Consider the following 24,868-nt stretch of genomic DNA (forward strand, 5'->3'; position numbering starts at 1 on the left):
TGGGGGCATTTGTCCCTGTTGGTTGGTAGTGTTCCTCCTGGACTCACTCCCTGCAGGGTCCCTTTCCCCACTGCTGGAGACCGGCCCGCCCTCCACCTGGGCCACTGTTACCTACATGAGTCCTGCCCTGTGGCTCGGGTACTGAGCCCACAGCAGGTGCAGATGTCAGCTCAAGGATGGAGACTTCTCATCATCTCTTGGGGCTCCTCTGACCCCTGCAGCTGGGGCAAGACCCCGCCTGGGCCCATCCGGCGGTGCCCGTCCCCGCCCAGCCCGGGCTGCGGTGCTGCGATCTGTGATCACCGCTGACACGTCTGTCTCCTCGATTAAACTTCTGACCACAGCTTTGGTATCTGAGATGCCAGAAGATGGGACCTGGGGGGGCGGGGGGGCTTGGACGGCACATGTGGCTGGACCATGGAGGTAACACGTGGAGGGCGCATGTAGAGAAGTGACGTGTCTGTGGTCCCCTCCTTGGGCCAGCCTTTTACCTGGATGTCCACCAGCCTGGCCTCGTCCCTGGCTGTTTCCAGATGATTCCACGAGGGAGGGCAGGCAGTAGGGGAGTCCAGGGGTCTGCCGCAAGCTGCTCTTCTTCCCACATGTCCCCTTGTCCGTGGCCTCGTTTCCTGGAACTGGCGTCTTCCAGATTCTGGGCTTATAGTGACACATCCTCCAGGGCAGACCCTCTCCTAGCTTCTAGAACCGCACAGCACAGACAGAGGTCCGCACCATCTCCCATGGCCCCGCCTGCAGCTTGACGCCGCTGGCAGCCTGGGCCGGCTTCTTTCTCTCGGCAGCCCCTACCTCCGCTCCTGGCCGGCGGCTCGCGCCATCGAGCTCTGTGTCCCGTTGGGTGTTGTGTGTGTTTTTCTAATCATTTTTTTGTCTGGACAGATAGACTAGAAACGGTTACTTATTTTCAAGTGTGACATGTCAAGCAGAGACGCCGACATGTGGCAGCCAGATCGTAATGGACCACGTGCAGATCTGTCCTGGTCGTGCCTAATGCTCCCCGAGAAAGCAGAACCTTCCCCATCTCCTCTTTGCCCATTTTTTTTTTTTTTAAATTAGTGGACTTTATTTGTTAGAGCAGGTTTAGGTTTACAGGGAAGTGAGGGGAAAGCTGGAAGCTCTGGGAGTCCCCAGTAACCTCCAGCCCCGCCGTTCCCAGCATCCTGCATCCAATGGCCACGACAGCTGTCCATCACCACAGAGACACCGAGCAGCCTCTCTGCCCTTGACGTCGCCTGTGTTCACCTGTTCACCCTGCATCCCTGCTAACACCCGGCAGCGCTGATCTCTTCACTGTCTCCATCGTTTTGCGTTTTCCCAGAACGTTGTAGCGTCGAAACCATACAGTATGTGGCCTTTTCAAATCGGCTTCTTTCACTGAGGAAGGTGCTGTGTTTCCTCCATGACTTTTCGGCTCGGGAGCTTCCTTCTCTCTAGTGCTGAGCCGTGTCCCATTGTCTGGACGGACCCCGGTTTATTTATCCGCCCACCTGCTGCAGGACATCCGGCGGCTTCCCGGTCTCAGGAGTTGTCAGAAAAGCTGCTGCATCATCTGTGGGCAGGTTTTTTGTGGACAACGTGGAACATCGGGGACCACTTGTCCTCCCGCCCGAAGCCAACATGCCGAGAAGCCGTGACCCTTCTGAGAGAGCGGTCTGTGTGCAACGGTGACTGTGGGAGGCGAGTCCTGCCGGGGGGCGGCCCGGGGAGGTGCCCGGGCCGCGGAGAGTCGGGGAGACACGGCGGTCTGAGGTGTTCCGTCGATGACGGTACCTACGGCGCGGGGACATCGGAGCGCCCACTGCAGTGTTTCGTGTCTCACGTGTGGTGTGTCGTCCACAGCGGGGTCTCTGGCAAGGTCCCGTCATGTTAGCGGTACAGCGAAAACTCCAGGTGTTGTTTTCTCCATGTCTGGGAGCCACAGGGATGACTCGTGTTGGCTGTCGGGGGCTGCCTCCAGACGACAGGTCGCGTGACCGACCTGTCCCGATTCTCCTGGGATGGCCCACGTTCAGGAATACCCTTGGTCCCAGACAAACCGACACAGTCGGTCACCCCAAGCGTGACCAGGGCACTTAGTAGTCACGTGATTACAGGCGAGTGAGGTGGCAAGGGCACGGGAAGCCTCGTTTCCCTCAGTTCTCGTGCGTCCGGTGACGTTGGCCCGCTTTGTGTGGCCAGTGTCCTCTGAGCGCAGGGGAGGCAGAGCCGGACTTCTTCGCCCTGGGATTACGGGGTCCGCACTCTCACCCCCGGTGGGGGGAAAGGAGGTGGGTCTCTTTCCTCACCTGCGTGCCTGGTAGCACATGGCCGGGACCCTGGCTGGTGGAGGGTCTGTGACCTCCGAGCGGGTCACCTCCCTGTCCCGGGATGGAAGCACGAGTGGCAGCCCCAGGCAGTCCCAGGGGGAGGGAAGAGCTGCCTCACGTCCCCTCTTACCCTAGACGCTGCACTGTTGTCCTCATCGGCTCTGACCCCGTGGCCTCTTCTGGTATTCCAGCAACTCCACGCTGAGCTGGGTGACTTTGAACACCACCTGGCGAGAAAGCAGTCTTCCTCACCCTCCCCTGTGCAGAGACGTGAAAGCACCTTGCTTCCCACGTGCAGGAAACACTATGTTCGGACATGGGCCACGTGTAGTTCTTGGACGCTTCTGGGCTGCACGTGGGGGCCGGAGGTTGGGGAAGCCCCCCCCTCTGCTGGAGAGATGCCCAGGAAAGGATGAACTCTCCATGCAGTGACCCGCTCACGGGAATAGCAGCTGGGATTCCAGCCAACCGTCGCGTGCCTTGTCTAGTGGAAATGTTCCTGAGTCACCGCAACAGTCCTATGAAGACATAAAGCCTTGCCCACCAGGGTCTTGGGCACATCTCCTGCTTTGGTTGGATCCTCTGGGACACGTGGCATTCTGAGCCCTGAGGAAGGAAACCAAAGTAACAATCTGAGCAAAACTTAGCATAGTGCTTTTATGTCCCGCCGTGCTCCCGAACCTGCCGGAATCCCGGGTATGACAGCCGCGGGGTATTAACAAAGCCGGGAGCCGTCTTTCAAATCCTGAAACATATGGAGGAGTAAGAGTGGAATTTTCGTGGGCGGGGTGCATTTTGCCGGGCACCTGCAATGGGTCCGGACTGCACCCGGGAGAGCCACCTGCAAGGCTGGTTTCCAGGGTGGTGACCGCTCTTTCCCTAGTGGGGTTCCTGTTCGTCACCTGTGCCGAGAGGTGCCCGTCACTGCAGCTCGGCTCCCGTAGCCCCTGCGCAAACCCCGGAATGAAATTTCCATAAATCATTGCATTGGGTAAACAGGAGGGGGCAGTCCGAGCAGACGTGGTTCTGGAACCTCGTAAATGTCAGCGGGCAGAGGGTGGGAGGCGCCCGGAAATCCGCGGTTAGACTGTGCCACCGGCGGTCTGGTCACATGCACTTCCTGGTCCCGAGAGACCTGTCTGGAAACGGGAGCGTGGGTGGAACTTCCAGTTAGTTCAGGGTCATGTTTCAGCAAGGGTTGTAGGTGACTCCTAAGGTGCATGGGGCCGGGGAGGGTGGACCCCTGTCGAGCAAGGAAGGGATTGGGGTGGGCACAGGCATGGGCGCCCGCAGGAGGGGCCCTTGGCATTGAGCATCCACCAGGGCTGGGGGCCAGGGGGAGAGGAGGTCAGTCTGGTGCTTCTCACAGCGACCCATGTCACGACGTGCACACACGGTCATGAGCAAAGGCCCTGTGGTCAGGAGCGTCTCCTCAGAGGGCCAGCTGGGAATGGGTCAGCAGCAGCCTTGTCCCATCAAACTGTCACCCGCAGCATGAGCCCTGGGGCTGTCCCTTCATTGCCTACATAGGGCAGCGACTCTGTGAGAGCAGTGTGAGGTTTACAGACTTTTGAAGATATTCCAGAATGTTCCAGCTGCACCGTAGCCCATCTGCTCTGCTCCTGTCTTACCAGAGTAGAGCGCATTTTATGATCAACGAGCCAATCCGGATAGTTTGCTGTTAACCAAAGTGCATGCTTTCTTCCTGGTTCATTCCCTGTCCCCAGCTGGTTAATGTCCCTCCCTTCTCTGCCCCAGGAGCCTCATGGCACGTGGTTGTCTTATCGCCATGGGACCCTCTTCGTTGTGACTATTTCTAGGGCTCTCCTTGGTTTTGCTGACCTCAGCCGTTTTGGGAACCGGTTGGGCATTTTGTGGAACATCCCCCTTGTCGGGGTTGTCCAGTGTGTGCGTCACAGTCAGGCTGGGAGGAGGCCTCCAAGGTGAAGGGCCCTTTCCCCTCACATCCGGGCTCGTGCTCCGCACCTGACTCGGCCCCGTGATGCTGGCCCTGCTCACCCGGCAGGGGTGCATGTCAGGTCTCAGCTGTATGCTCCCTCTCTCTTCCCCTTTACGGACTGTCCTCTTTGGAAGGAAGCTGCTCAGCACAGCCCACAGCTAGCACGTGGGGAGCTATGTGCCCCGTCCTTGAGGACAGAGTGTCCACACATGTGGCGGAATTCCACGCGCAGGTGTGTGTTTTCTCCGCATTCATTCATTCACCCTCGGTTGTCCGTGTGCACAGCTGGTGTTGAATTCATCATCTAGGTCAGGACCCAGTGCTCTGGCTCTGCCCCCTGGGAGCTCTTTCAACCGGCCCCTGAGGCCCTTGGACAGACCCCATCAATGTGAGTCCTTGGTTTTTGGCCCCTTGCTTACTATCCGGTACTAGAAGACGCCCCAGGCTCCTTCTGCGCATTTCCTGCCCAGACCAGGAGCCCGCCAGCCGTCCAGGAGAATGGATGGAGAATGGTCATAGGAACCAGAATCTGGGTGTTGTGTGTGCTCATCGCCGCTGGATGGCACTTGCTCCCAGCACAACAGCGTGTGTGTGTGTGTGTGTGTGCGCGCATCTACAAATGCTTCTGTGTATAACCATCTGTATCTGTATTCAGTCAACTTGAGTGCGCACTGAGGTCTCTAATCCGATCCACGGCCACGCAGACCAATGCCACCCCTTCCCTGGCTACGCTGTCACCTCCCCATTGATAGTGAGAGGCCTGGCGGCCACTCTCTGCCATCTGTTTGTCTCGTTGTTCAATCCCAGGACACATGAATAGTCCCTTAACCTGGAGGACATGTCAGTCCTTTTATCACACGGAGGACGTGCCAGTGGTCCGCCGGGCAGGGCAGAAACCCCAAACTTTGTCTCCCTTCTAAAAACATTCAGCTGTGTCTATTGTGTAATACATTCTATATGTTCATACCATAAGGTGTGCATAATTTTTTGCATTAAAAACATTATTAAGATATAACTTACGTGTGATTTGGTCTTTGTGTTTCATAAGGCTTTATCAAGATACATTTCGCGTGCCACTGGATTTAGCCAACAGAATTGTACAGTTCAGTGGTTTTTAAATATACGCTCAGAGTCGCACCATCGCCGCTGCCTTTAGGACACCCAGGCAGGAGACGTTGTGCCCGTGTGTGGTCATGCTGCACGCACTCCCCGGCCCACGGCAGCCACCTGACTGCTTCCTGTCTCTGCGGGAGACCCAGTTGCACACTATGAGGTCCCAAGTGACATTCCGTTGGATGGGCCACTTTTGTTTGCCCACTCAACCCAGTTGGGACCGCTGGGGTCATTCACACTTCTTGGGTGGAGTGGGCGCGTTTTTAATCCATCTCATGCACAGACGTGGGGGACCTCTGGGGCACGGGGTAGCTCCATGTGGAACCTTTTGAGAAGCTGCTGGATTGGTTTCCAATGTGGCCGCACCCTCTGGCATCCCAGCCACGATGCGTGGGAGGTTCCAGTCCCCGCAGCCTTGCTGACGCTCCACCACCTGTCTCGTTCATTACAGCCATTGTAGTGGATGTCCCATGTCCCCATGGTTTTATTTGCATTTCCCTGATGACCCATGATGCCAAGCATCTTTCCCCGTGCTTACTGACCATTTGCATATCTTTGGGGAAGTGTTTATCCAGATCCTTTGCCCCCATTTCAATGGGGTTGTGTGCTCTTGTTGAGTGGTGGAAGTTCTTTATATATTCTGGATACAAATCCCTAATCAGATATGTGGTTGCAAATACCTTCTCGCAGTCTGTGGGTCGTCTTTTCACCTCTGTGGTGCTATCCTTTGATGCACAAAAGTCTTTAATTTTTATAAAGTCCAGTGTGTTTCTTCTTTCTTTTGTTGTTTGTGCTTTCAGTATCCTATTTTTTTTTTTCAATTAAAATAGAAATCATGCCTACCTCAGGGTTACAAAGATTTACTCCTGTGGTCTTTCCTACAATTTCAGCGCTGTAGCTCTTACATTTGTGAGCCATTCTGAGTGGCATGCATCTGGCATGATGTAGGGCTCCCACGTGGAAATCCAGCTGTGCCAGACCATTCGTTAAGCAGCCAATGACTTTCCCCGTGGTCACGTGTATTTGTAAATAAATGAGTAAACCCGTGTGAGGGACAGCACCGTTTTTCTGGGTTTGCTTAATAAAATGCCTGATCAGGTGGGAGAAGGGTGCTGCAGGCCCGTGCAGACCTGATGTCTGTGACCTGGGAATCTTGCCAAAATGTCAGTTTTCATTCTGAAGATCTAAGTGGGGCTGGAGACTTTTTATTTTTCCTTTCTTTTCCTTTTCTTTTAATGAGATTTTGCATTTCTTTTTTTTTTTAAGATTTTATTTATTTATTTGACACAGAGGGAGAGAGCACAAGCAGGCAGAGAGGCAGGCAGAGGAAGAGAGAGAGAGAGAGAGAGAGAAAAGCAGGTGCCCCACTGAGCGAGGAGACCAATGTGGGACTCGATCCCAGGACCTTGGGATCATGACCCGACCCAAAGGCAGAGGCTTAACCAACTGAGCCACCCAGGCATCCCTCTTTTTTTTTTTTTTTTAAGATTTTATTTATTTATTTGAGAGAGTGAGCATGAGAGAGAGAGAGAGAGAAAGCACACAAGTTGGGGGGCAGAGGGAGAAGCAGGCTCCCCGCTGAGCAGGGAGCCTGATGTGGGACTCCTTCCCAGGACCCCAGGATCATGACCTGAGCCCAAGGCATACGCTTCACCAATTGAGCCCGTGCCAGGCACCGCGAGATTTTGCGTGTCTAACCAGCTCCTAGGCTGTGCCCATGGAACTCACTGGAGTTCACAGGTGTTCAGAGCAGTGGTTCTCATGTTGAAAACCACACAAGGAGTTTTTACCAGTCCTAATCTTGGGTTCATAGCCACACCGATTAAAGCAGTGTCCGGCTGTGGGGCCAGGTGGTGTCGCAGCGCAGTCAGGTTTGCGAACCCGTGTTCTCCGGCCGAGCATGTCCTGGGACCACCGGCCCGTCAGAGGTGCAGGTCCACATTCTTTGTGTTAACGAGCTCTTCGGAGGGTTCTTAACTCATGCCCACATCTGAGAACCACAGGTCCGGGTAATGAGGAGGGAATCCCTCAGTGTCCTCTCTGGTCCTTGGGAACTTTGCGGTGTGGCCTCAGGCCCCTGGATTTGTCACAGAGATGGAGATGAGCCCACATCGGTGCTATAGGAAGGCTTCTCACTGTCGAGGCTGTGACATCTGGGGACACGTCAGATTCTGCTGACCCAGAGGAGAGAGGGGCTGAGGACAGGCAGGTGCGTAGCGCCACTTCTCTGGCTTTGCTTCCACTTCTTGGGTGTCCCCTGAAGAGGAGACATCCCCCTTTTGTGGACTTTTGGAACATTCTAGCGGGAGGCTTCTTCTTCCCTAGAGAGTTAGCAAACACAGCTGCACGTGGCTTTTTCTGAAACTCCTGGTCAGGAGTGTTTCAGGTCATCGTCCCCAGGGTCACATTTTGGATGGCAAAACGTCCATCTGACACAGAAGGGGCATGTCCTGTTTTAGAGAGATGCGTTTTCCTAAAACGGATCGCTTTAGGAAAGGGAGGATGAATGTGAGTGAAGGCCGAAGCCTGACTCCACCGGGACATTGTGCCTCTTACGTCTTGTGGGGGGTCTGTCTCCGTGTCAAGCAGGTGCGGCAAGTCTTACCTGGGCTATTTCTGTAGATCTGTTCTCTTTGAGCTGCTGGGAGCTTTTTCATTATGAAGCACTTTCTGAGCCGTGACTCCCTGTTGCCCTGCACTGTGGGCGGGACAGGGTGGTCTCTGCAGCGCAGAAGGGGAACCACACCCTGTGGGGTTTGAGGTGTCCATCCATGTCACAGCTGAGCCCAGCCTGGAGCACAAAGGGTCCAGATGCAAAGCCTGGTGTTTCCTGCTTGAGACATTCTGCAGGAGGTGTGCGGGCATAGGGAAGGGGGTGTATGATCTCTCAACTGTGGATAATTTAATAATGAGTTTTATATTAGAAAGCAACACTAAGATAATTGAATACACAGGTTGTACGCCCTCTGTCACTTGTGAACGCAAATACTAATCTTCTGATTTACTCCTTTTCAACTGCCTGTGCCTGGGTAGCATCTCATCTGCATCCCTCCTGCCCATCTTTTCACTCACCCATCTCTTCCTCTCCCTTCCTCCCTCCCTCTCTCCTTCCCTGTATCTACCCACCCACTCATCCAGTTACCCATCAGCCTGTCCATCCATCCATCCATCCACCCACCCACCCATCTGTTCTTCTGTCTGTCTGTCCATCCGTCCATCCACCTGCCCATCCCGTCCATCCATCCATCCACCCACCCTCCCATGCATGAGTCCGTGCACTCATCTGACCGTCTGTCCATCCATCTGCTGATCCGCGCATCTACCCAGCCCCTCATCCAGAGATCTTTTACCTATTTCCTGGCCCATCTTACGGACGCTCAGGGATACTGTCCTCACTGGCCTCCTGGGGCGGCCACACAGCACTGAGTGGGTGTGGGAACGTTTGATTCCTCTGCCCCCCGTTCTGGGATCATCGGGACTGTCCCTTGCTAAGAAAGTCACATGCGACTGTGGCCAAGCTGTGGTGGGGTGGGAATGCTGCCATGGTTCATTTGAGAAATTATCGTTTTTGTTATGTAAAATCATGAAGTCCTTGCACAGGCTTGGAAATATATGGGCAAAAAGCCGTAACAAAGAGAGCAAGATTTGTGTCTCTTCGTGAGCCGAACTGCTCCGGCTGGCGGTCTCGGAGGGCGCACCTGGGGGTGGGCACCTTCCAGCGGGGGCACGTGCATCCTGGCCTCACAGGTCCCCGTGAGGTGGGGGTCGGGCTTTTACCCTCGCCTTGCAGGGGAGAACACACCCAGAGGGTCTGGGGCACCTGCTCAGGCCATCCAGCCTTCCAGGAGCGGAGCTGGGTTTTGCTGCTGCCCAGCCCTGTTCCTCCAGGAGGAGCCGCTCACCCACACGCTTGGCTTCCGAGGTCTTTGTCTGGCACTTCAGTGCTCTCAGGAGCACCCCTGGGCCCCATGTGCACACTGCAGCCTGCAATGTACAGGGTCCCCTGCCTATGCCCTTGCCTCTGAGTCTGGACAGGTTGGAAGCCAGCCTCTGGCGCCCTTACACTGTGCCTCCAGCTCCCTCGAACCTCTCACCCCTGCAGACCCTCCTGCTGGTGCCTCTCGAGGCAGCCGGGCCGGTCTAGGCAAGAGCATAGTCGGTGTTCATGACCGTCTGGGAAGAGGAGAGCAGTTTCTGCCCCATTGGGGGGTCCCATTGAGACCCGGGGGCCTGGTTGAGGTTCTAGTGCATTTACTGTAACTGAAATAACTTCAAAATGGAACATTTTCAGGGAGCTGTGGTGCAGGTGGCGCAGGCACGTGGCCGTCAGTCACTCAGACCACGCAAGCCCCTGATGGCCACACACTGGCGGGTCGGACGGCATCTGGGGGGGGGGGTCTGTCAGCATCATACCGGGTCTCACCAGACCCCTTCCCAAAGGGTGTGCCAGCTGGGGGCTCTCCCGGCCTCCCCGGGGCGGGTCCTGGTCAGGTTTGAACGTGGAGAGTCTGCGGTGTGTCATTCGGGCAGGGCTGTTGGAGGAAGTTACCTCTTGTCATGGGTGTCGTCCAAGGGCTGGAGGTCCCCTCAAGTATAAGATCTCCTACCATTAACAGGGTGCCCAGTTCTCTCTTCAGTGGCTCTTAGGTGCCCAGCACCGTCCCAGGGCCTGGCTCTGCCGAAGGGGTCTGTGGCCTGGAGCCAGAGGTAGGACTCTAGCCTGGGGCCCACTTGCATTGGCCACGGAGGGACAGCCAAATAGACTCCTAATCGTTTTGAGGGCTGACTTGGCCCCACGTGTGCATCAGGCCTAAACTGACCTCATACTGAGGGACCAGCTTCCCCAAGTGGCTGTAAGAAATTTGACTTTGAGGTGGACATTCTGGTGGCTCCAGAGGACAGGGCCCTCCACGCACTTCCACTGCCCCCCAGGGGACCGAGCCCACGCCGATGCCGTCCCACACGTGTGGCCAGGATGCTGCTGGGGCTGAGGCAGTGAAGCCCGGACGGCTCCCTCTCCCCACTCCACTGGGTTGGAGTCTCTCCCTGAGTTTGCGTCTCTCTGCACGTCTGCCCCACGCGGTCTCAACCCCCGACACCCCCGCACCCCCTGTGACACCTTCGGTGAGGGTGATTCCCCTGACGAGTTTAGACAGCCCTCGGAACAGTGCTCTTTGTGGGTAAATATGGCTGGGGCCGAGGCGGGGGTGGCAGAGCTGAACTCAGGATGTGGCTGCCCTTCCTGGGGACAGCCGGGGACGTGACCGAGATGAGGTCACAGGGGAATTCAACTCCAGATCAGATGCCCGGGTTCTTCTATTCTCAAAATGCGCTTAAAGTCAGAACGACTCATCATCAGCCAGGAGGGTCTCTGGGTCCTGGGGACATGCACGTTGTCCTGGTGCTCATGGTGCTCTTCTGGCCGGTGAAGGCCTCTCCGATTGAGCATGTCAGGGCCATGTGCCTTGCTTGGCAGTGGCGATGGTAGGGAGAATGAGCAGAAGAGAAGGTGCTTTAACCAAATACCGCCCTCCCCATCGTGGCCAGCGACAGAATGGTCCCAAGTCAGCTGTCCAGGGTGGCGGGGGACCCTTTGTAACTTGTAACCTTGTCCCCATGGGGGCGGGCTCCATTGTTCTGTCTCCAGGGCTTCTGGCCCAGCCCTCTGCCGGTCATTTATTGTGCTGACCCCACTCAGGTCCACCCACCCAGACCCTGACCTCCATGGGGCACAGACTCCACGCCACCCTTACTCTGTGCGCCTGCAGCCTAAGTCTGGCCGTCCTCCAAGATGCCCATAAACGTTGTGACACTGAGATGTGGAAAGGCGGGCATCTGCCTTTCAGACCTTTGACTGCAGCCCTGGTGGTCACGGTTCCCGCCGGGAAGCCTATGGATGGGGTTGTGGGATTCTGTGTCTTTGGGATAGGGCAGCGAGGACAGCTTATCAGACCCACTGCCGACAAAACAATAATGTGGAAACTCAGTCTCTGCCCCCATTTTGATTTGCACGTGACCCCGAGGGTCACCACCATCGTCCCCGTTGAGGCTGTGCTACCCGCGTGGATACTGGGGTCGGTTCTTCAATCTCACTCAGACTTTGCACTTGACCTCGTCGTGAGCCGTGTGCCTTGGCCATCTCCCCTGGTGCACGTCCTGATCTCGCGTGTGTTTGGATCCCACAGAGACCCCGCTGACCTTAGCCGCTCAGCTGGACGAGCCTGCGGAGGTGATCAAAGCTCTCAGAAACGGCGGCGCCCACCTGGACTTCCGCGCCAGAGACGGGATGACCTCCCTGCATAAAGCCGCCCGAACCAGGAACCAAGTAGCCCTGAAGGTACATTCCGCAGCCGTTCACCCGGGGGGGGGGGGCCCTCCCTGTCCGATCCCGGCATCCATGCCTGTTCCCTGTCCCCGTCCACGAAGGCCACCCGAGCTGACCCTGAATTGTGTTCCCACTAGGATTTGGACATCCTGGAGGGGCCCCCGACCCTCTTTTCTGGGGAATCTTGAATTTGGTGTTTCTAAAAGGTCATCTGTCCACCTGGCTCGGTCAGAGGCTTGTGTTTTGGACCAGGAAGGGCAGTGCTGAAAGGCACTGCCCCATGACCCCGGGAGGAGGCTGCGAACCCAGAGCCAGCCTTGTTGCCGCCAGCACCCCCCTCGCTGGGTCTCTGGACGTCTACCGGGGGGTGCTTTCACCCCTCATGCTCCCCACCACCCCTCTGCATACTTTACCTGTCCTGGCCCCACGTGTGGGGGGTCCCCTAAGAGCCCTGGCAGGGAGGGAGGGGAACCTGCTGTCGGGGGCTGCTCCCCGAGGCGAGGCTGCTCTCAGAAGTCTTGGATTTCTCGAGTTCCCATCAGCGGCCCCTTATCCTCTGGTTCCGACCGAAATCCAGCGTTCGTGACAGCGTTCCCGTTGTGCTGCCCTCAGGATGCTCGCTGAGATGGTTTTACACTGTTTTCAGGTTGGGTAGTACACCTTTTCCATTTTCTGCAAAGGCCGCCCTCCCTTTGTAGCTCTCCACCAGTACAGGGGGGTCAGCAGGGCACAGCAGGTCCCCATGTGCCCCGGCGCATGTCTGCAGACCATCTCCTGACCCCCCGATGCACGTGCATCCCGCTTGCCTAGGCGCCCTGTCCTTCTTCAGGACCAGAAACCTCACCACCGGATACTGGCATCTGCTTCACTCCAGGAGGCCTAGGAAACCTGCGGCAGCAAGGACCTGCTCAGCCTCCGCCTGCAGGAGTGTGACCCTGACCCCCACGCTTCATTCTTGATGCACTTTGCAAAAGGGGTCATGAGACCCATGTTTGGCACTCTTGTTTTCCAGACCCTTTTGGAGCTGGGAGCATCCCCCGATTACAAAGACAGCTACGGCCTCACACCACTGTACCACACCGCGATCGTGGGCGGGGACCCCTACTGCTGTGAGCTGCTGCTCCACGAGCACGCGGCCGTGTGCTGCAGGGACGAGAACGGCTGGCACGAGATCCACCAGGTGAGAACGGCTGGCACGAGATCCACCAGGTGCGCCCGCGGCCAACACACGCCTCCCTTAACCCTTCCCCGCAGCCCACACCAGCCGCCCAGCCTTCTGTTCTGCCCACGCGACTTCTGAAACGCTGGGATTCGTCGCCAGCATTTAAAAGCACGGATATTTACCTAGAAATACACGCTTCTGACCTTGGGGAGACATCGGAAAGTCAGGCATCCTGTTGCATTCTGTAGGGTAGTAATCATCTGGAGTTGTGGGGTGAGTGTGCCCTTCTTGGGACCTGGGCGCTCACTGCGCGTCCAGCATCTCAGGGGACAGCAGAGCTTGGCGCTGGGTGCTTTCTGCACACAGGTGACCGGGGTGATGCTTGACTTCTGAGCACAAGTGACCTGCTCTGTGCCCGATTTCTGAAACCAGTGGCTCAGTGTGGTGCCCGATTTCCACGCACAGGACACAGGTTTCCCTGATCCCACCTGGTACCGGTGGGGTCGGGGAAGTGTCAGCTGCTTTCTCGTAAAGAAACAGGACCCACCTGCGGGCTCAGGTGAAGCGTCCTTAATGCACCCCCAGCAGGGGAGGCGGTTGTGGCCCCAGAAGCAGGCACAGCTGCGGTGGGCGGGGCCGCGGGCGGGAAGTGCCCCGCCTCTCTCCTCTCCTGCCGTCCTATTGGCTGAGCCGTGTGTGAGCCAGCCAACCAGGGAGCCCGGTGGTCAGGTCAGGGTCTCTGGGCAGAGGAGGGGGCGGGTGGACGAGCAGACTGGGGTGTGGGTCCCAGAAGGTCCCAGAAGGTCCCAGAAGGTCCCAGAAGGCGAGGGGGAAAGGGCTGGAGCAGGCGGAGGCTCTGAACTGTTCTCCAGGTGGGCAGTGACACTCCCGGCTCTCCGGACGCCGGTCCACTTCCCTCGGCCACCTTGGCCTCCCGCACTCACCCGGTCTGGGAGGGGGCGGCCCCCACCTGCTGTGGTCGGCAGGCGCAGCCGCGCGGAGGGGGCGCAGGCGGCCGTGGGGTGCAGGCAGGCCCTCCCCGCTTGGCCTTCTGCGTGCTGGGTCCGCCCTGACCCGTCAGCAGCTCTGCGGCCTGGAGGGGCGACCGCTTCTGCCCCGCTGGGTGAGCTCCTGGCGGCCCCCAGCCCCCAGCCACGGTGGGACCCTCGGAGGAGTGAGGAGCGACCAGTGCCCTGGGGGTCTCCATTCGTTCCCCCTGGAGTGGGTGTCAGTGGGTCTGCGGCGCCGGGGAAGGCCCTCCTGTAAGTGCGGGGCTGAGACGCCTCTGCGTGTCCTCTTCTCACTCTGCCCCCGCGGCCGCACCTCCGTGTGCTTCCGGGTCCTCCCAGGGTCGTTTCCTGGCCTGTCCCAAACCCTGTTTTAAAATGTAGTTTTAATAGGATGCAGGGACAGTGGAGGCGGTGGCCGCTGGAAAGAGGGTGTGTTACTCACAGATCCTGGGAGGTGGACACACGGGCCATGGGGGACGCACCGGGCTGGGTCGGGAGGCAGCAGACCCCCGGGGGAATGGGGCCAAGAGTCTTCCCTGTGATTTTTGTGGGATGGGACCTGCTGATGAGTGGCTAGTCTGGATACTGGGGCGCTGGGGCTGTCCCTGGGCTGGCCAGGGCAGGTGGGTCACGGCTGGAGAGCAAGAGCCCGGGAAGGCAGGTGAGGGCTCTGTGTGGGCTGGTTTGCGTCTGACAGTTGTCCTCTAGGCCAGTCTGTGCTGTCAGAAGTGACTTGCCTGTGGAGGGGCAGATGTCCAGACGTCGGCAAGGCCCCAGACGCCAGGGTGTCAGAAATACAGAAGATAGGAACGCGGGCTTGCTCGAAATGGGACCTGGCATCAGGGCCCAGCTTTGGAGAGTCCTCCGAGCTGGGTTCGCCTTCCTCCCACCCTCCACCAGCCGAGGCCGCCCGCCAGAGTCCCTTTCCTGTCTGGTGCCTGCGCCGGTCTGGCCTCTGGCCGCCGAGAGATGAAACATCTGTGTGCTGGGGGTTGGGGGGTTCCTGGCGGTCACTGCCCATGGCGTGGGCTCCAGCCGTGATTTCTGGTCCCCACGTGAGCCAGTTCCATGCCTGAGACCCCGAGCACGGCTTCTAAGCATGTGGGCACTGAAGCCACCAGACCTCTTAATCCCAGGGCCCTAGCCCCCTGGTGCTGTTTCAGCTTGGAGGCCATGGTGGGGGCTCCCAGGGCTGAGCATCCTCTAACCGTGGTGCCCATCAGGGTCGTGCCCTGCCCGCAGGGGGTTTCTTTTCCACCACGTCCTGGGAGGCCGGTTCCCTCCCTACCAGAGGGTCTCGATGATCTGGGTGGTCCCTGCCCCACCCAACCCCACTGCCTGGTCTGCTGTGGCCCAGACCGGCCGTGATGTGTGGAGGTGGGCACTACACAGAGGTCAGCAGACCAGACCGTCCTCCTCCGAGATTCTCGCCACCCGGTCAGTCCCTGCTGTCCTGATCGGCCTTATTGGCGCCATCTTTTGCACTTGGAGCCTCCGCAGCGGATGCCCGCTGGCCGCCATGACTCAGACCAGGTGATGGGCCCAGAAGGGGGTCGGGGGGGTGGGGTAACCTGCCCAAGGCTGCAGCGGAGTCCCCCCCCCCACCCTGCCCTGGCCACCGCCTCCCAGCTTGTGAGCGGAAGCCACCCCCGATGGGACACACATTGCGGGGGGAGGAAACAGGAGGCAGGTTTTGCCAGAGCGAGGGGGAGAAGCACCGCGGAGCTCTGCGGTGTGCGGTTCTCCGCCTCAGGTCTGTCCCTCAGCCTCACGCCCTGGCATGGGTACGGCTCCGTCCCAGCCGCCTGGCTCCGCGCCCTTGGAGGGGTCCTGCGCACCCGCAGCCAGGCCTGCTCACGGTCCGGAGGTGGTTTCGTCCGCTTCCCCGAGGAGGCCAGGCCAGGTGCTGACCGGTGAAGGGAGGCTGTCCTGATCCCGCACCTGCCCAGCGCCTGGGCACGCCCTCCCCTGAAGGCCGACCCTGGAAGCGCGTGTTTTTGTAGGCAGCTCAACACAGACTGTGACCCTAACTACTCAGCTGGGCGGCAGTGGGATATTTGAGGAAACCGGAGAAAGTGACAAACACCCAGACACAGTCCCACAACCCGAGAACATCAGGGGGAGGGGGGGATGGCTCCTGCTGTCCTGTGCGGGCTGCGGGTTTGGCTGTGTTCGGTTATGGGAGGCGGAGCGCTCTGGAGACGGTGGGTGTCCCCCGTCTGGGGAGGAACCGCCCTGGGGTCCCACGCGCCCTCATGCAGGCCGTGCCGCTGTGTGGCCAGCTCTGGGGCACCTCGATCCCTCCTTCTCTCCCTCTCTGAACTCCTCTGACCGTGTTTCGGGAAGGAGGAGGGGGTTTCCCGCTCCTGTTGTCAGTCCAGTGTTCTTGGCCTGTGAATTAGCCAGGCCCCTGCCGCCCTCCCCCTCGCCTGGCCACACCTCTGCCCCCTCCTCTCCTGGCCACGCCCCGGTCACGGTCCTCCTCACCCAGCCCTGCCCCAATCACTGTCTTAGTCCTCGTCTGCTGAGTCGTGGCCGTCATCGTCACAGAAATAATAAGTGACAGTCAGCCCTTCACTTTGCTTGCAGACCTTCCTATAGGTCTCATCTAATTTCCTCAAGAATTCCTTTTCTTTTTTTTTTAAGGTTTGGTTTATTTATTTGAGAGCGAGAGATCACGAGCAGGGGTGAGGGTTAGAGGGAGAAGCAGACTCCCCGCCGAGCAGGGAGCCCACATGTCATACATGCTCCTGAACATGGTTGGCTGAAGGAGTTAGCTTTTAGGTGGCGTGGACCCCGGGCTCTAAGTTGGGGTCTCCCCAGTGCCGTGGGATGCCCACCCTGTCCAGGGGAGCCTGGGACTCCCGTGAGCCCAGGTGTGAAGGGGGAGCCTCTGCAGGGAGGGGCCGTTCTAACCAGAGCATGGGGAGGCTTTGTGCGGAGTGGAGCATCGAGGCCTGGCTGCTGTGAGAGGCTCGGGCTGTCTCAGGTCAGGGATGGTGGTGTTGCTGGCCTCATGGGGCGGGGCCGTCACATGTGCGCCCCGGGGATGGCATGTCCATGGTGCTTGGACGCGGCACAGCACAGTCTGCAGCCATCGGTATGGGAACCGCCGAGCCTTGGCTGAGCCTGTCCCTGGATGTAGAAGCCACCGTTACCGCCATCTTTACAGATGAGCCCCCCTCCCCCGGGTCGGAGAGTCTGGGGTCCTCCAGCCGCCAGGTGGAGGGGTCAGAGCTTGCCGGCACACCTGCCTCCAGCTCCCACTCCATACTGACCTGGGACGGCAGATCCGTACCCCATGCCCCTGCCCCGCCCAGATGAGCCAGGAGTCCTTCAGGGAGGTAATCCGTGCATCCTTTTGCCGGGGGCCTGCAGCGGGATCGGGGCCCAAGTTGTCCCAAGTGCCTTGCACAACCTGGGGCACCTCTGAGCTTGCTGCCCCCTTGGGCTAGTGCATGTGTCCCAGCAGGTGTCCAGCAGGTGGCAGTAACGCGCTGGAAGGAAAGCTTTTGCTTTTCCCTCCTTTCCACCGAATTACAGGGTTGGCTCTTGATGGGCCGGCGTTCAGCATAGCTGGGATGAGCTATCCCTGGTCTCATTGGGAAACTTCCCCAACCACGTACGCCCAGGAGATTTGCAGGCAATAGGTGTGGAGTGGAGGCCCCCACTCAAGCACGTCTCCAGGAGCCCCTCATCGAGATGGTCAGGAGACAGGAGTGTAAGGGGTGCTGTGTGTCAGGTCTCGGCTCTCCGGCCTCTGGCAGCCCTTTCAAGCTCTCTCTTGAAGGCCAGGATCCCCAGCCCCCATTTCAAGGGGAAATGGTTAGCATAGCTTATCTTGGGGCTGGACAAATTTCTTAACTTTGGTGAGCTTTGAGGTCTTTGTGTCAAACGAGGATTAGTTTCTCTATGTTGTAAAGGACTCTTACCAGTTTCAAACTCGGGAATTTGCTGGAACACCAGAGAACCCCACATACCTTCACTCAGAGACCACGTTCAAGTTTTGTCCCTCGTCCCAATAACGTCCCTTATACTGAAAGGATCCCGTCCGGGACCCTACACCAAACCCTTCCACTGGGGACCCTGCTAAGACTACGGGCAGTGAGCTTGGAGAGTGTCTCTCAATCTGGGTTGGGACAGTGTTTCTTCATGATGGGGTCCGGAGTGTGCATTTTGGTGGGAATATTGTTGGAGTGATCACGTAGGAATATCGCATTCCTGGCATCCTGTTGGGGGGCACGTGGTGACCCCCACCTGTTACCAGTGATGTTCATTCTGACAGCCTGGCCAGGTGCAGTCTGCCAGCTTTTGTCTTTCCTTCTGTAATTGGGAATCTGTGGGGTCTCTGAGGCTGTTAAGTCCCTTTCCTCATTCCCCGTCTATGGGTGGGCCTGGCTGGCCCCCACTGCTGTTTCTTGCTGCAGAAATGGGGGTTCCTTCTGCCCCCATCCTCTGGGGAGAGCCGATGAGTCCAGGCTCCTTTGATTTCAGGAACAGAAATCTCAACTCAAAGTGGTCTAAGGGGGAAATAAAAGTTCTGTCCAGGCTTTGTGTCCTGAGGACCCCAGGCATGGCTGGAGCTCGGACACTCTTGTCATGGGCTGTGGGTACGTCGGTCCTTGGCTCTGTCCTGTGTCTGTCCACCCTCCCTCCCTCCCTTTCTCTCCCCTGTGCCCCTGTTCCTCTGCTCCTAGCCGCTCTGGGATTCTGCGGCTTTTCCGCCAGCTGTCCTTGAAGAGAGGGAGCTGTTAGCAGTTCCAACCGGTGTTGCAGCCTCAGGGCCTTGTGGGAACCCCCGTGGGCCCCCAGCCTGTGGCCTGGCGCCGGTGGCAGAGGCCCGCGGGCTGTGCCTGCGGAAGCAGTGGGGTGGGGCAGCCCCCCGACCTCTGAGAGTGGGTTGGGGGCCCCACGGGAAGCGCAAGCACTGCTGCCACGGGAGGCCGAGGGCCGGTGGGTGAAAGCATCCGTATCCGGGTAACCCCTGGCTTTGAGATGGAGTGAGCCGGCTCCATGGAGACAGGGCGCGGTGACGCGGGGTTTCTGGGATTTCTGCTCAAGCTCGTCCCAGTGACGGTTCTGGCATCTTCCCGGCCATCTTTCCTTGGTGAGGTGCCATGGTCCGCCCCTGTTACCCAGAAGGTATGGTCGTGAGAGCTGCCCGCCCCGCCCCAGCTGGCTCGTTCCCTACCTGCCGTGGGTCTCAGCGGCCGCCACGGGCCTCCATGGTCAGCCCCGGCCTGTGGGTCAGGACCCGCTTCCTGGCCTGCCCGTCTCCCATCCACGTTGTCACCACTCCCGGGGGACCGTGGCCCTCCCGCCATCAGTGCTGCCCATCGCTGGCCACATGCGGGCCTTTCCCAAGGTGAGGGCTGTTTGGAACTGACCGCCCGCCCCGGGTCCTGGGCTGCTCTGGTGACCGCACAGTGTGCCCTGGACGCCGGCTGGAGCGGTCACAGCATGGGGCCTACTGGCTCCCGGAGAGCTGCTGCCGGCGGGGCTGGCCAGGTGCCGGGCATCGTGTGGGCCTTTTGGGGTCCCTTATTCTACGTGACTCTCACACTAACGTGGGGTTTGTGTCTACACGTGAAGACATGGGCTTACGGGGGAACGTTCTGGAAAACGGAAGGTCCACGACTTGGGTGCAGATGTCTACTTGATCCCGGAGCCCTGCTTGTTCAGGATCAGCACACGTGACCCCCTTGAGGGCCTCAGGGAGGGAAAGCTCTCACTGTGGGGCTGCCTGCCCCCCACCTCCACGACCCTGAGGGGCTGGTTTACCTTTCGTAGCAACAGTGGGGCCTGGCCCTCACCTGGAGGCGGGGCTCGGGCTCCCTTCCCTGGACACCGCAGATACCGCACGCGCCCCTTCTGGCTGTTTTCATACCCCACCCCCGGGGGGGGAGGAGTTTCGACAAGCGGGGCCAGGGAGGGAGCATCCTGGTTTGCGTTTGGTGGGGTTGGCCACAGAGACCAGGGGGAAGCCAACACGTGTGTCCCTGGGCATCGGGTTCCCAGATGCTAACAAAAGGAGCACGGGGGCCCTTCGCAGACCTGCTCTCTGGGAGCCCAGACTAAGTTGTCGGCACCCCGAGACTCAGGACGCTGTGTGTGCCCCACCGTCGGGGCCCTGGTCTGACAAGCGGGTGGGCTGGCTCGGCCTCTGTGGGTTCTGGGGAAGCGGCCGAGCGCACGTGGAGCTTGGAGACTCGCGGGTGCCGCCGCTGACCGCGCGGACTCTCGTTCCAGGCCTGCAGGTACGGCCACGTGCAGCACCTGGAGCACCTGCTCTTCTACGGGGCGGACATGGCGGCCCAGAACGCCTCGGGGAACACAGCCCTGCACATCTGCGCCCTCTACAACCAGGTCAGTGGGGGCACGCGGGTGGGCGCGCTCCCCCAACACCCTGCCTGGCCGCGCGGGAGCCGGGGCTGGGACTGTGCCGAGGGCCCTGCAGGGTGCTGTCCGGGTCAGCACAGGTCCCCTCACACAGCCCCACAGACGGTCCCAGAGGCTGGGGGCCAAGGTCAGGGTGCAGGCAGGTTCTGCTCCCAGGGAAAGCTCTTTCCTGGCTGCGGATGGCGCCTTCTGTCTGTCCTTGCTCGCTGTGGAGAGACCAAGAGCACCGTGCGGTATCTTCTGACAAGGGCGCTGTCCCGTCAGGTCAGGGCCCCACCCTCACGACCTCACCGGACCCTCAACCCCTCCTCAAGGCCCATTTCCAACATCGCTTGCCTTGGGGGTTCAGCCTTCCCACCGGAATCTCAAGGGCCACCTCCAGCCTCTAGCAAGCTGCCATCTTCAGCTTCTTCCTCGAGAACAGTTACCCCGTTGTAGCAGAGAGGAAGCCGAATCGCGGGGAAGAGAAGGGAGCCGTCCCAGAGCCAGAGCTGAGCTGGAAGCCCCAGTCTGCTCCCCTCCTGGGCCACCCCACCACACGGTCCACCCCCAGAAGCGAGCTGGGGAGCTGGGGTCCCCTCGTTCCCGCCATCCCCGGCTGCACGTGCAGACTCTGTCCGCCCCAGAGTGGGTGTGTGCAGCGATGTGCAGGGCAGAGGGGCACGGGCGTGGCCGACGAGCCCCAGGGAGGGTTCCGGCACCCCGCCAGCCTTGCCCAGGACCAGCGTGCGGCAGAGGCAAATTGCCACCGCTGCGTGTGCAAACACGCTCCCGACGGGCTTTTCTCCTCAGCTGCAGTGACACACACGACAGAAGCACAAACGATTTTAACCACTTTCACAACGTAGTTCACTGCCATGAAGCACATTCGTGTTGCTTTGCGACCAGCGGCGCTTTCCTTCTAGGACTTTCCCTCTTCCCAGAGGGCACTGTCCTGAGAAGCACGGACTCCTTTCCCCCTCGCAGCCCCTGGCTCCTGCTGTCCACCTTCTGTCCCTCTCTAGGGACCACATCTGAGTGGGTTCCTGTGGCATTGGTCCTTTTGTGCCAAGGCAAGCTGGAGATGAGCCTGTTTGGTGTGCTCTGACGGTGGGATATGACCCCCCCCCCCCCCCCGCCTCCAGGAGTGTGAATCCCCAGGGGCTGGGGAGCACAGCGTGAGCACCCGGCTGGTCCCGCCGAGAGGCACAGCGGTGGGGCAGAGGATGGTGGGGAGGCTCGTGGAGGCTGTGGGAAGGGCCCGGGGCTCCCTGGAGGTGGTGGGTTTCAGGATCTGCTTGAGGTGGGGAGAAGGGAGGGTCAGCGTCCTTGAGGCTCCAGGTCAAGATAACTCCCCGATGCCAATATCAAAGGTGTTCTCTGCTCCAAATTTCTTTTCTTCTTGTCCCTGATTTCAAGGAGTCTGGAGGGTGGTGGGATCTGGACCCTATACTGAGCCACTGAGCAGAAGGTGGGGGGCTCCCCTCACTGGAGGAACAGCGGGGAGATCTTCCTGGGGGTCCCCAAGCCACGTGCACTTTGCCTGTCTTCTCTGCAGTCGGCATCCTCTTTCTAAAACAAAGCGCTGATGCTATCTTTTTGGGTGAAATCTTCAGCCTTTGTCTACACCTGAGTCCTTTCCCTGGCCCTTCCCAGACTGGATCCTTCCAGCCATGAAACCTTCTTTGCTGTAAATTCTTTGCTATAGAAAACTCCTATGCATCCTTCAAGACCCAACTCGGATATCCCACCCTTAGTCAAGCCTTCTCTCAATGAGCTCCCGAGAGCATTAGCTGTATTGTTAGCTCTGCAGCCCTTAGCGAGATAACGAGGGTGAGCTGCCGTTATTAGGCCGTGTCTGTTTTCCCTGCGGGCACCCTGTCCCCCAGGGCCAGCTTCTCAGAGGCATAGATTGCCATCTCTTAGGGTCTCTTCTGGGGCTGGCACAGCAGAGCAGCTCGGCCCGAGGGGGTTGGGGGAGCGTTTCAGCAGAGCTCCTGCTTCCTCCTTAACGCGAGTATATCGGTGGGGTTTGTGCGCAGCTGGGGCAGTGGGAGCTGCATGGCGTTTTGGGGGTATTTTGGTGGTTTTGTGAGCTTGGAGAGACCTAGCCTGGCTTCATTCGGAAAGCACGCATCGTGAGACTTGGCTTTGGCTGGTAAAACATCTGTGCCGACATGCGCTTCTTAATTGCTGCCTTAGAGGGAGGAACGTTCCTTAATTTTCCCCAGTAGATTTCAAGCATAATTTATCATGAATGAAAGAAAAGAAAAACAGGAAAGAATGTTTTCTGTCACTTGAAATAATTGTGGACAAGATGGTCTTTGTGAGCGTTGGTGAGATTAGTTTGTTAAGAAAGGTTCAGACCACCCGGTAGTCCGTATTCTGGCTTGGTGACAGGCCGGTGTGACGGGCAGGGAGCCGCCTGTCGCCTGCCCTGTCCCCCGCCCTCGGCTGGCGGCTTTGGGAACACCCTCCCCGTGTGCCTTAGAAGTAATTTTCTCCTAGGTATTTTCTTTCAGGAGCAGACATTTCCTGTAAAGGGCCGCTTATTATTTTTGACTTTGTGGGCCACGTGGGCTTGTCAGGGCCACGCCGCTCTGCCACTGCAGCCTGAGCTCAGCCACAGACGGCATCGAGGTGAGTGAGGCTGGGCGTGTGCCAGCAGGAATGTACCTGTAAAGCAGGCAGCGAGCTGAGTTAGGCCGCGGGCCATACTCGGCCAAGGCTGGGTGGGGAAGACCGTGTCTGCATCCACCCTGGACACGTGGGGACAGACTCCCCACTCCACGGCTGGGCAACTTGCTCCCTGTGTGCCAGCAAGCTCAGGTAGGCAGAGCAGAGCTGTCCCCTCTCTCCAGGGTCCCGGGATCTGCCTACTGCTCCTCTGGGCTGTGTGGCCGTCCTCTGCAGCATGGTGAACAACACCGTGAGGTCGGGGTCTAGGCCACAGGGAGCCCTGTCCTCTCCACGTCCAGCACACACTGCCCATTGTCCCTAGCCAGAGCCCTGTCCTCCCACGCCACCCACGGGTGGAGCTCCTCCTTTGTGCACGTGTGCGGCACGTGGCAGCAGCAGGCCAGGCTCCACGCCGACCGGAGGAATCTCTTTGCAACTTCCAGAGGAAGGGGTGTCAGAAGGCACACGTACAGGGCCCTCTGGGAGATCCTCGTGAGAAAGGCACTGCTCCAGGGGTGGGGATGCAGTGCGGTGAAGTCCGAACAGGATTCGGGGGAAGGAACAGCAGCAGGCAGGTGGGCTTGCAGCGCGGGGATGCGTGGCTGTCCGGGCTCCGTGTGGCTGAGACCGTGACCTTGCTGTGTTGTCTGGGGCAAACTCTGGGACAGTGAATTCTCCCATCTGTACCGTAGGCATGATTCTACCTAACTGCCAGCGCTGCTAAGAGGCTTAAAATAGAAAACAAACATACGGTGTGTCTGCCACACGGTGCATGCTTGGTGAAGGGTAGCAGTAATGGTGGTCGTGGTGGTAGTGATAATGGTGGTGATGGCGACGATGATGGCGGTGGTGATGGTAGTGATGGTCATGGTCATGGTAGTGATGATGATGATGGTGGTGTTGATGGTGGTGATGGTGATGATGATGGTAGGATGGTGCTGATGGTCATGGTGGTGTTGATGGTGATGATGGGGATGGTGCTGGTGGTGATGGTGTTGGTGATGGTAGTGATGGTCATGGTCATGGTAGTGATGATGATGATGGTGGTGTTGATGGTGGTGATGATGATGGTAGGATGGTGCTAATGGTCATGGTGGTGTTGATGGTGATGATGGGGATGGTGCTGGTGGTGATGGTGTTGGTGATGGTAGTGATGGTCATGGTAGTGGTGATGAAGATGGTGGTGGTGATGGTACTGATGGTGCTGGTGTTGGTGATGGCAGTCATGGTGGTGATGATGGTAGTAATGGTCATGCTGGTGTTGATGATGGTGATGGTGGTGATGGTGATGATGATGGTAGGATGGTGCTGATGGTCATGGTGGTGTTGATGGTGATGATGGGGATGGTGCTGGTGGTGATGGTGTTGGTGATGGTAGTGATGGTCATGGTAGTGGTGATGAAGATGGTGGTGGTGATGGTACTGATGGTGCTGGTGTTGGTGATGGCAGTCATGGTGGTGATGATGGTAGTAATGGTCATGCTGGTGTTGATGATGGTGATGGTGGTGATGGTGATGATGATGGTAGGATGGTGCTGATGGTCATGGTGGTGTTGATGGTGATGATGCTGGTGTTAATGATGGTGATGGTGTGATGGTGATGATGTTGGGGATGGTGCTGATGGTCATGGTGGTGTTGATGGTGATGATGTTGGGGATGGTGCTGGTCATGTTGGGGATGATGTTGGTGGTGGCAGTGATGATGACGGTGATGATGGTGCTGCTGCTGAAGGTGTTGGTGGTGATGGTCATGGTGATGATGATGGTGATGATGATGTTAGGATGGTGCTGATGGTGATGGGATCGTGGTGATGGTCATGGTGGTATTGGTGATGATGGCAGTGGTGGTGGCGATGGTGATGATGGTGCCGATGCTGGTGGTGGCAGTGATGATGACGGTGATGAAGGTGCTGCTGC

General features: G+C 58.6%; 1 protein-coding gene across 5 annotated transcripts in view; it reads left to right on the top strand.

Annotated features, from left to right (window-relative positions):
* Positions 1 to 24,868, top strand: part of SHANK2 (SH3 and multiple ankyrin repeat domains 2) — a 458,548-nt gene that overhangs the window by 83,625 nt on the left and 350,055 nt on the right. For 4 of the 5 annotated variants that reach the window (XM_044259990.1, XM_044259992.1, XM_044259993.1 and 1 more), the window contains exons 7-9: positions 11,583 to 11,734; positions 12,735 to 12,902; positions 20,144 to 20,260. In XM_044259990.1, coding sequence (XP_044115925.1) covers positions 11,583 to 11,734; positions 12,735 to 12,902; positions 20,144 to 20,260 — 437 coding nt within the window. The other variant, XM_044259994.1, reaches the window with a different exon arrangement.

Source organism: Neovison vison, chromosome 7 (genome assembly GCF_020171115.1).
Source record: "Neovison vison isolate M4711 chromosome 7, ASM_NN_V1, whole genome shotgun sequence".
NCBI lineage: Eukaryota > Metazoa > Chordata > Mammalia > Carnivora > Mustelidae > Neogale > Neogale vison.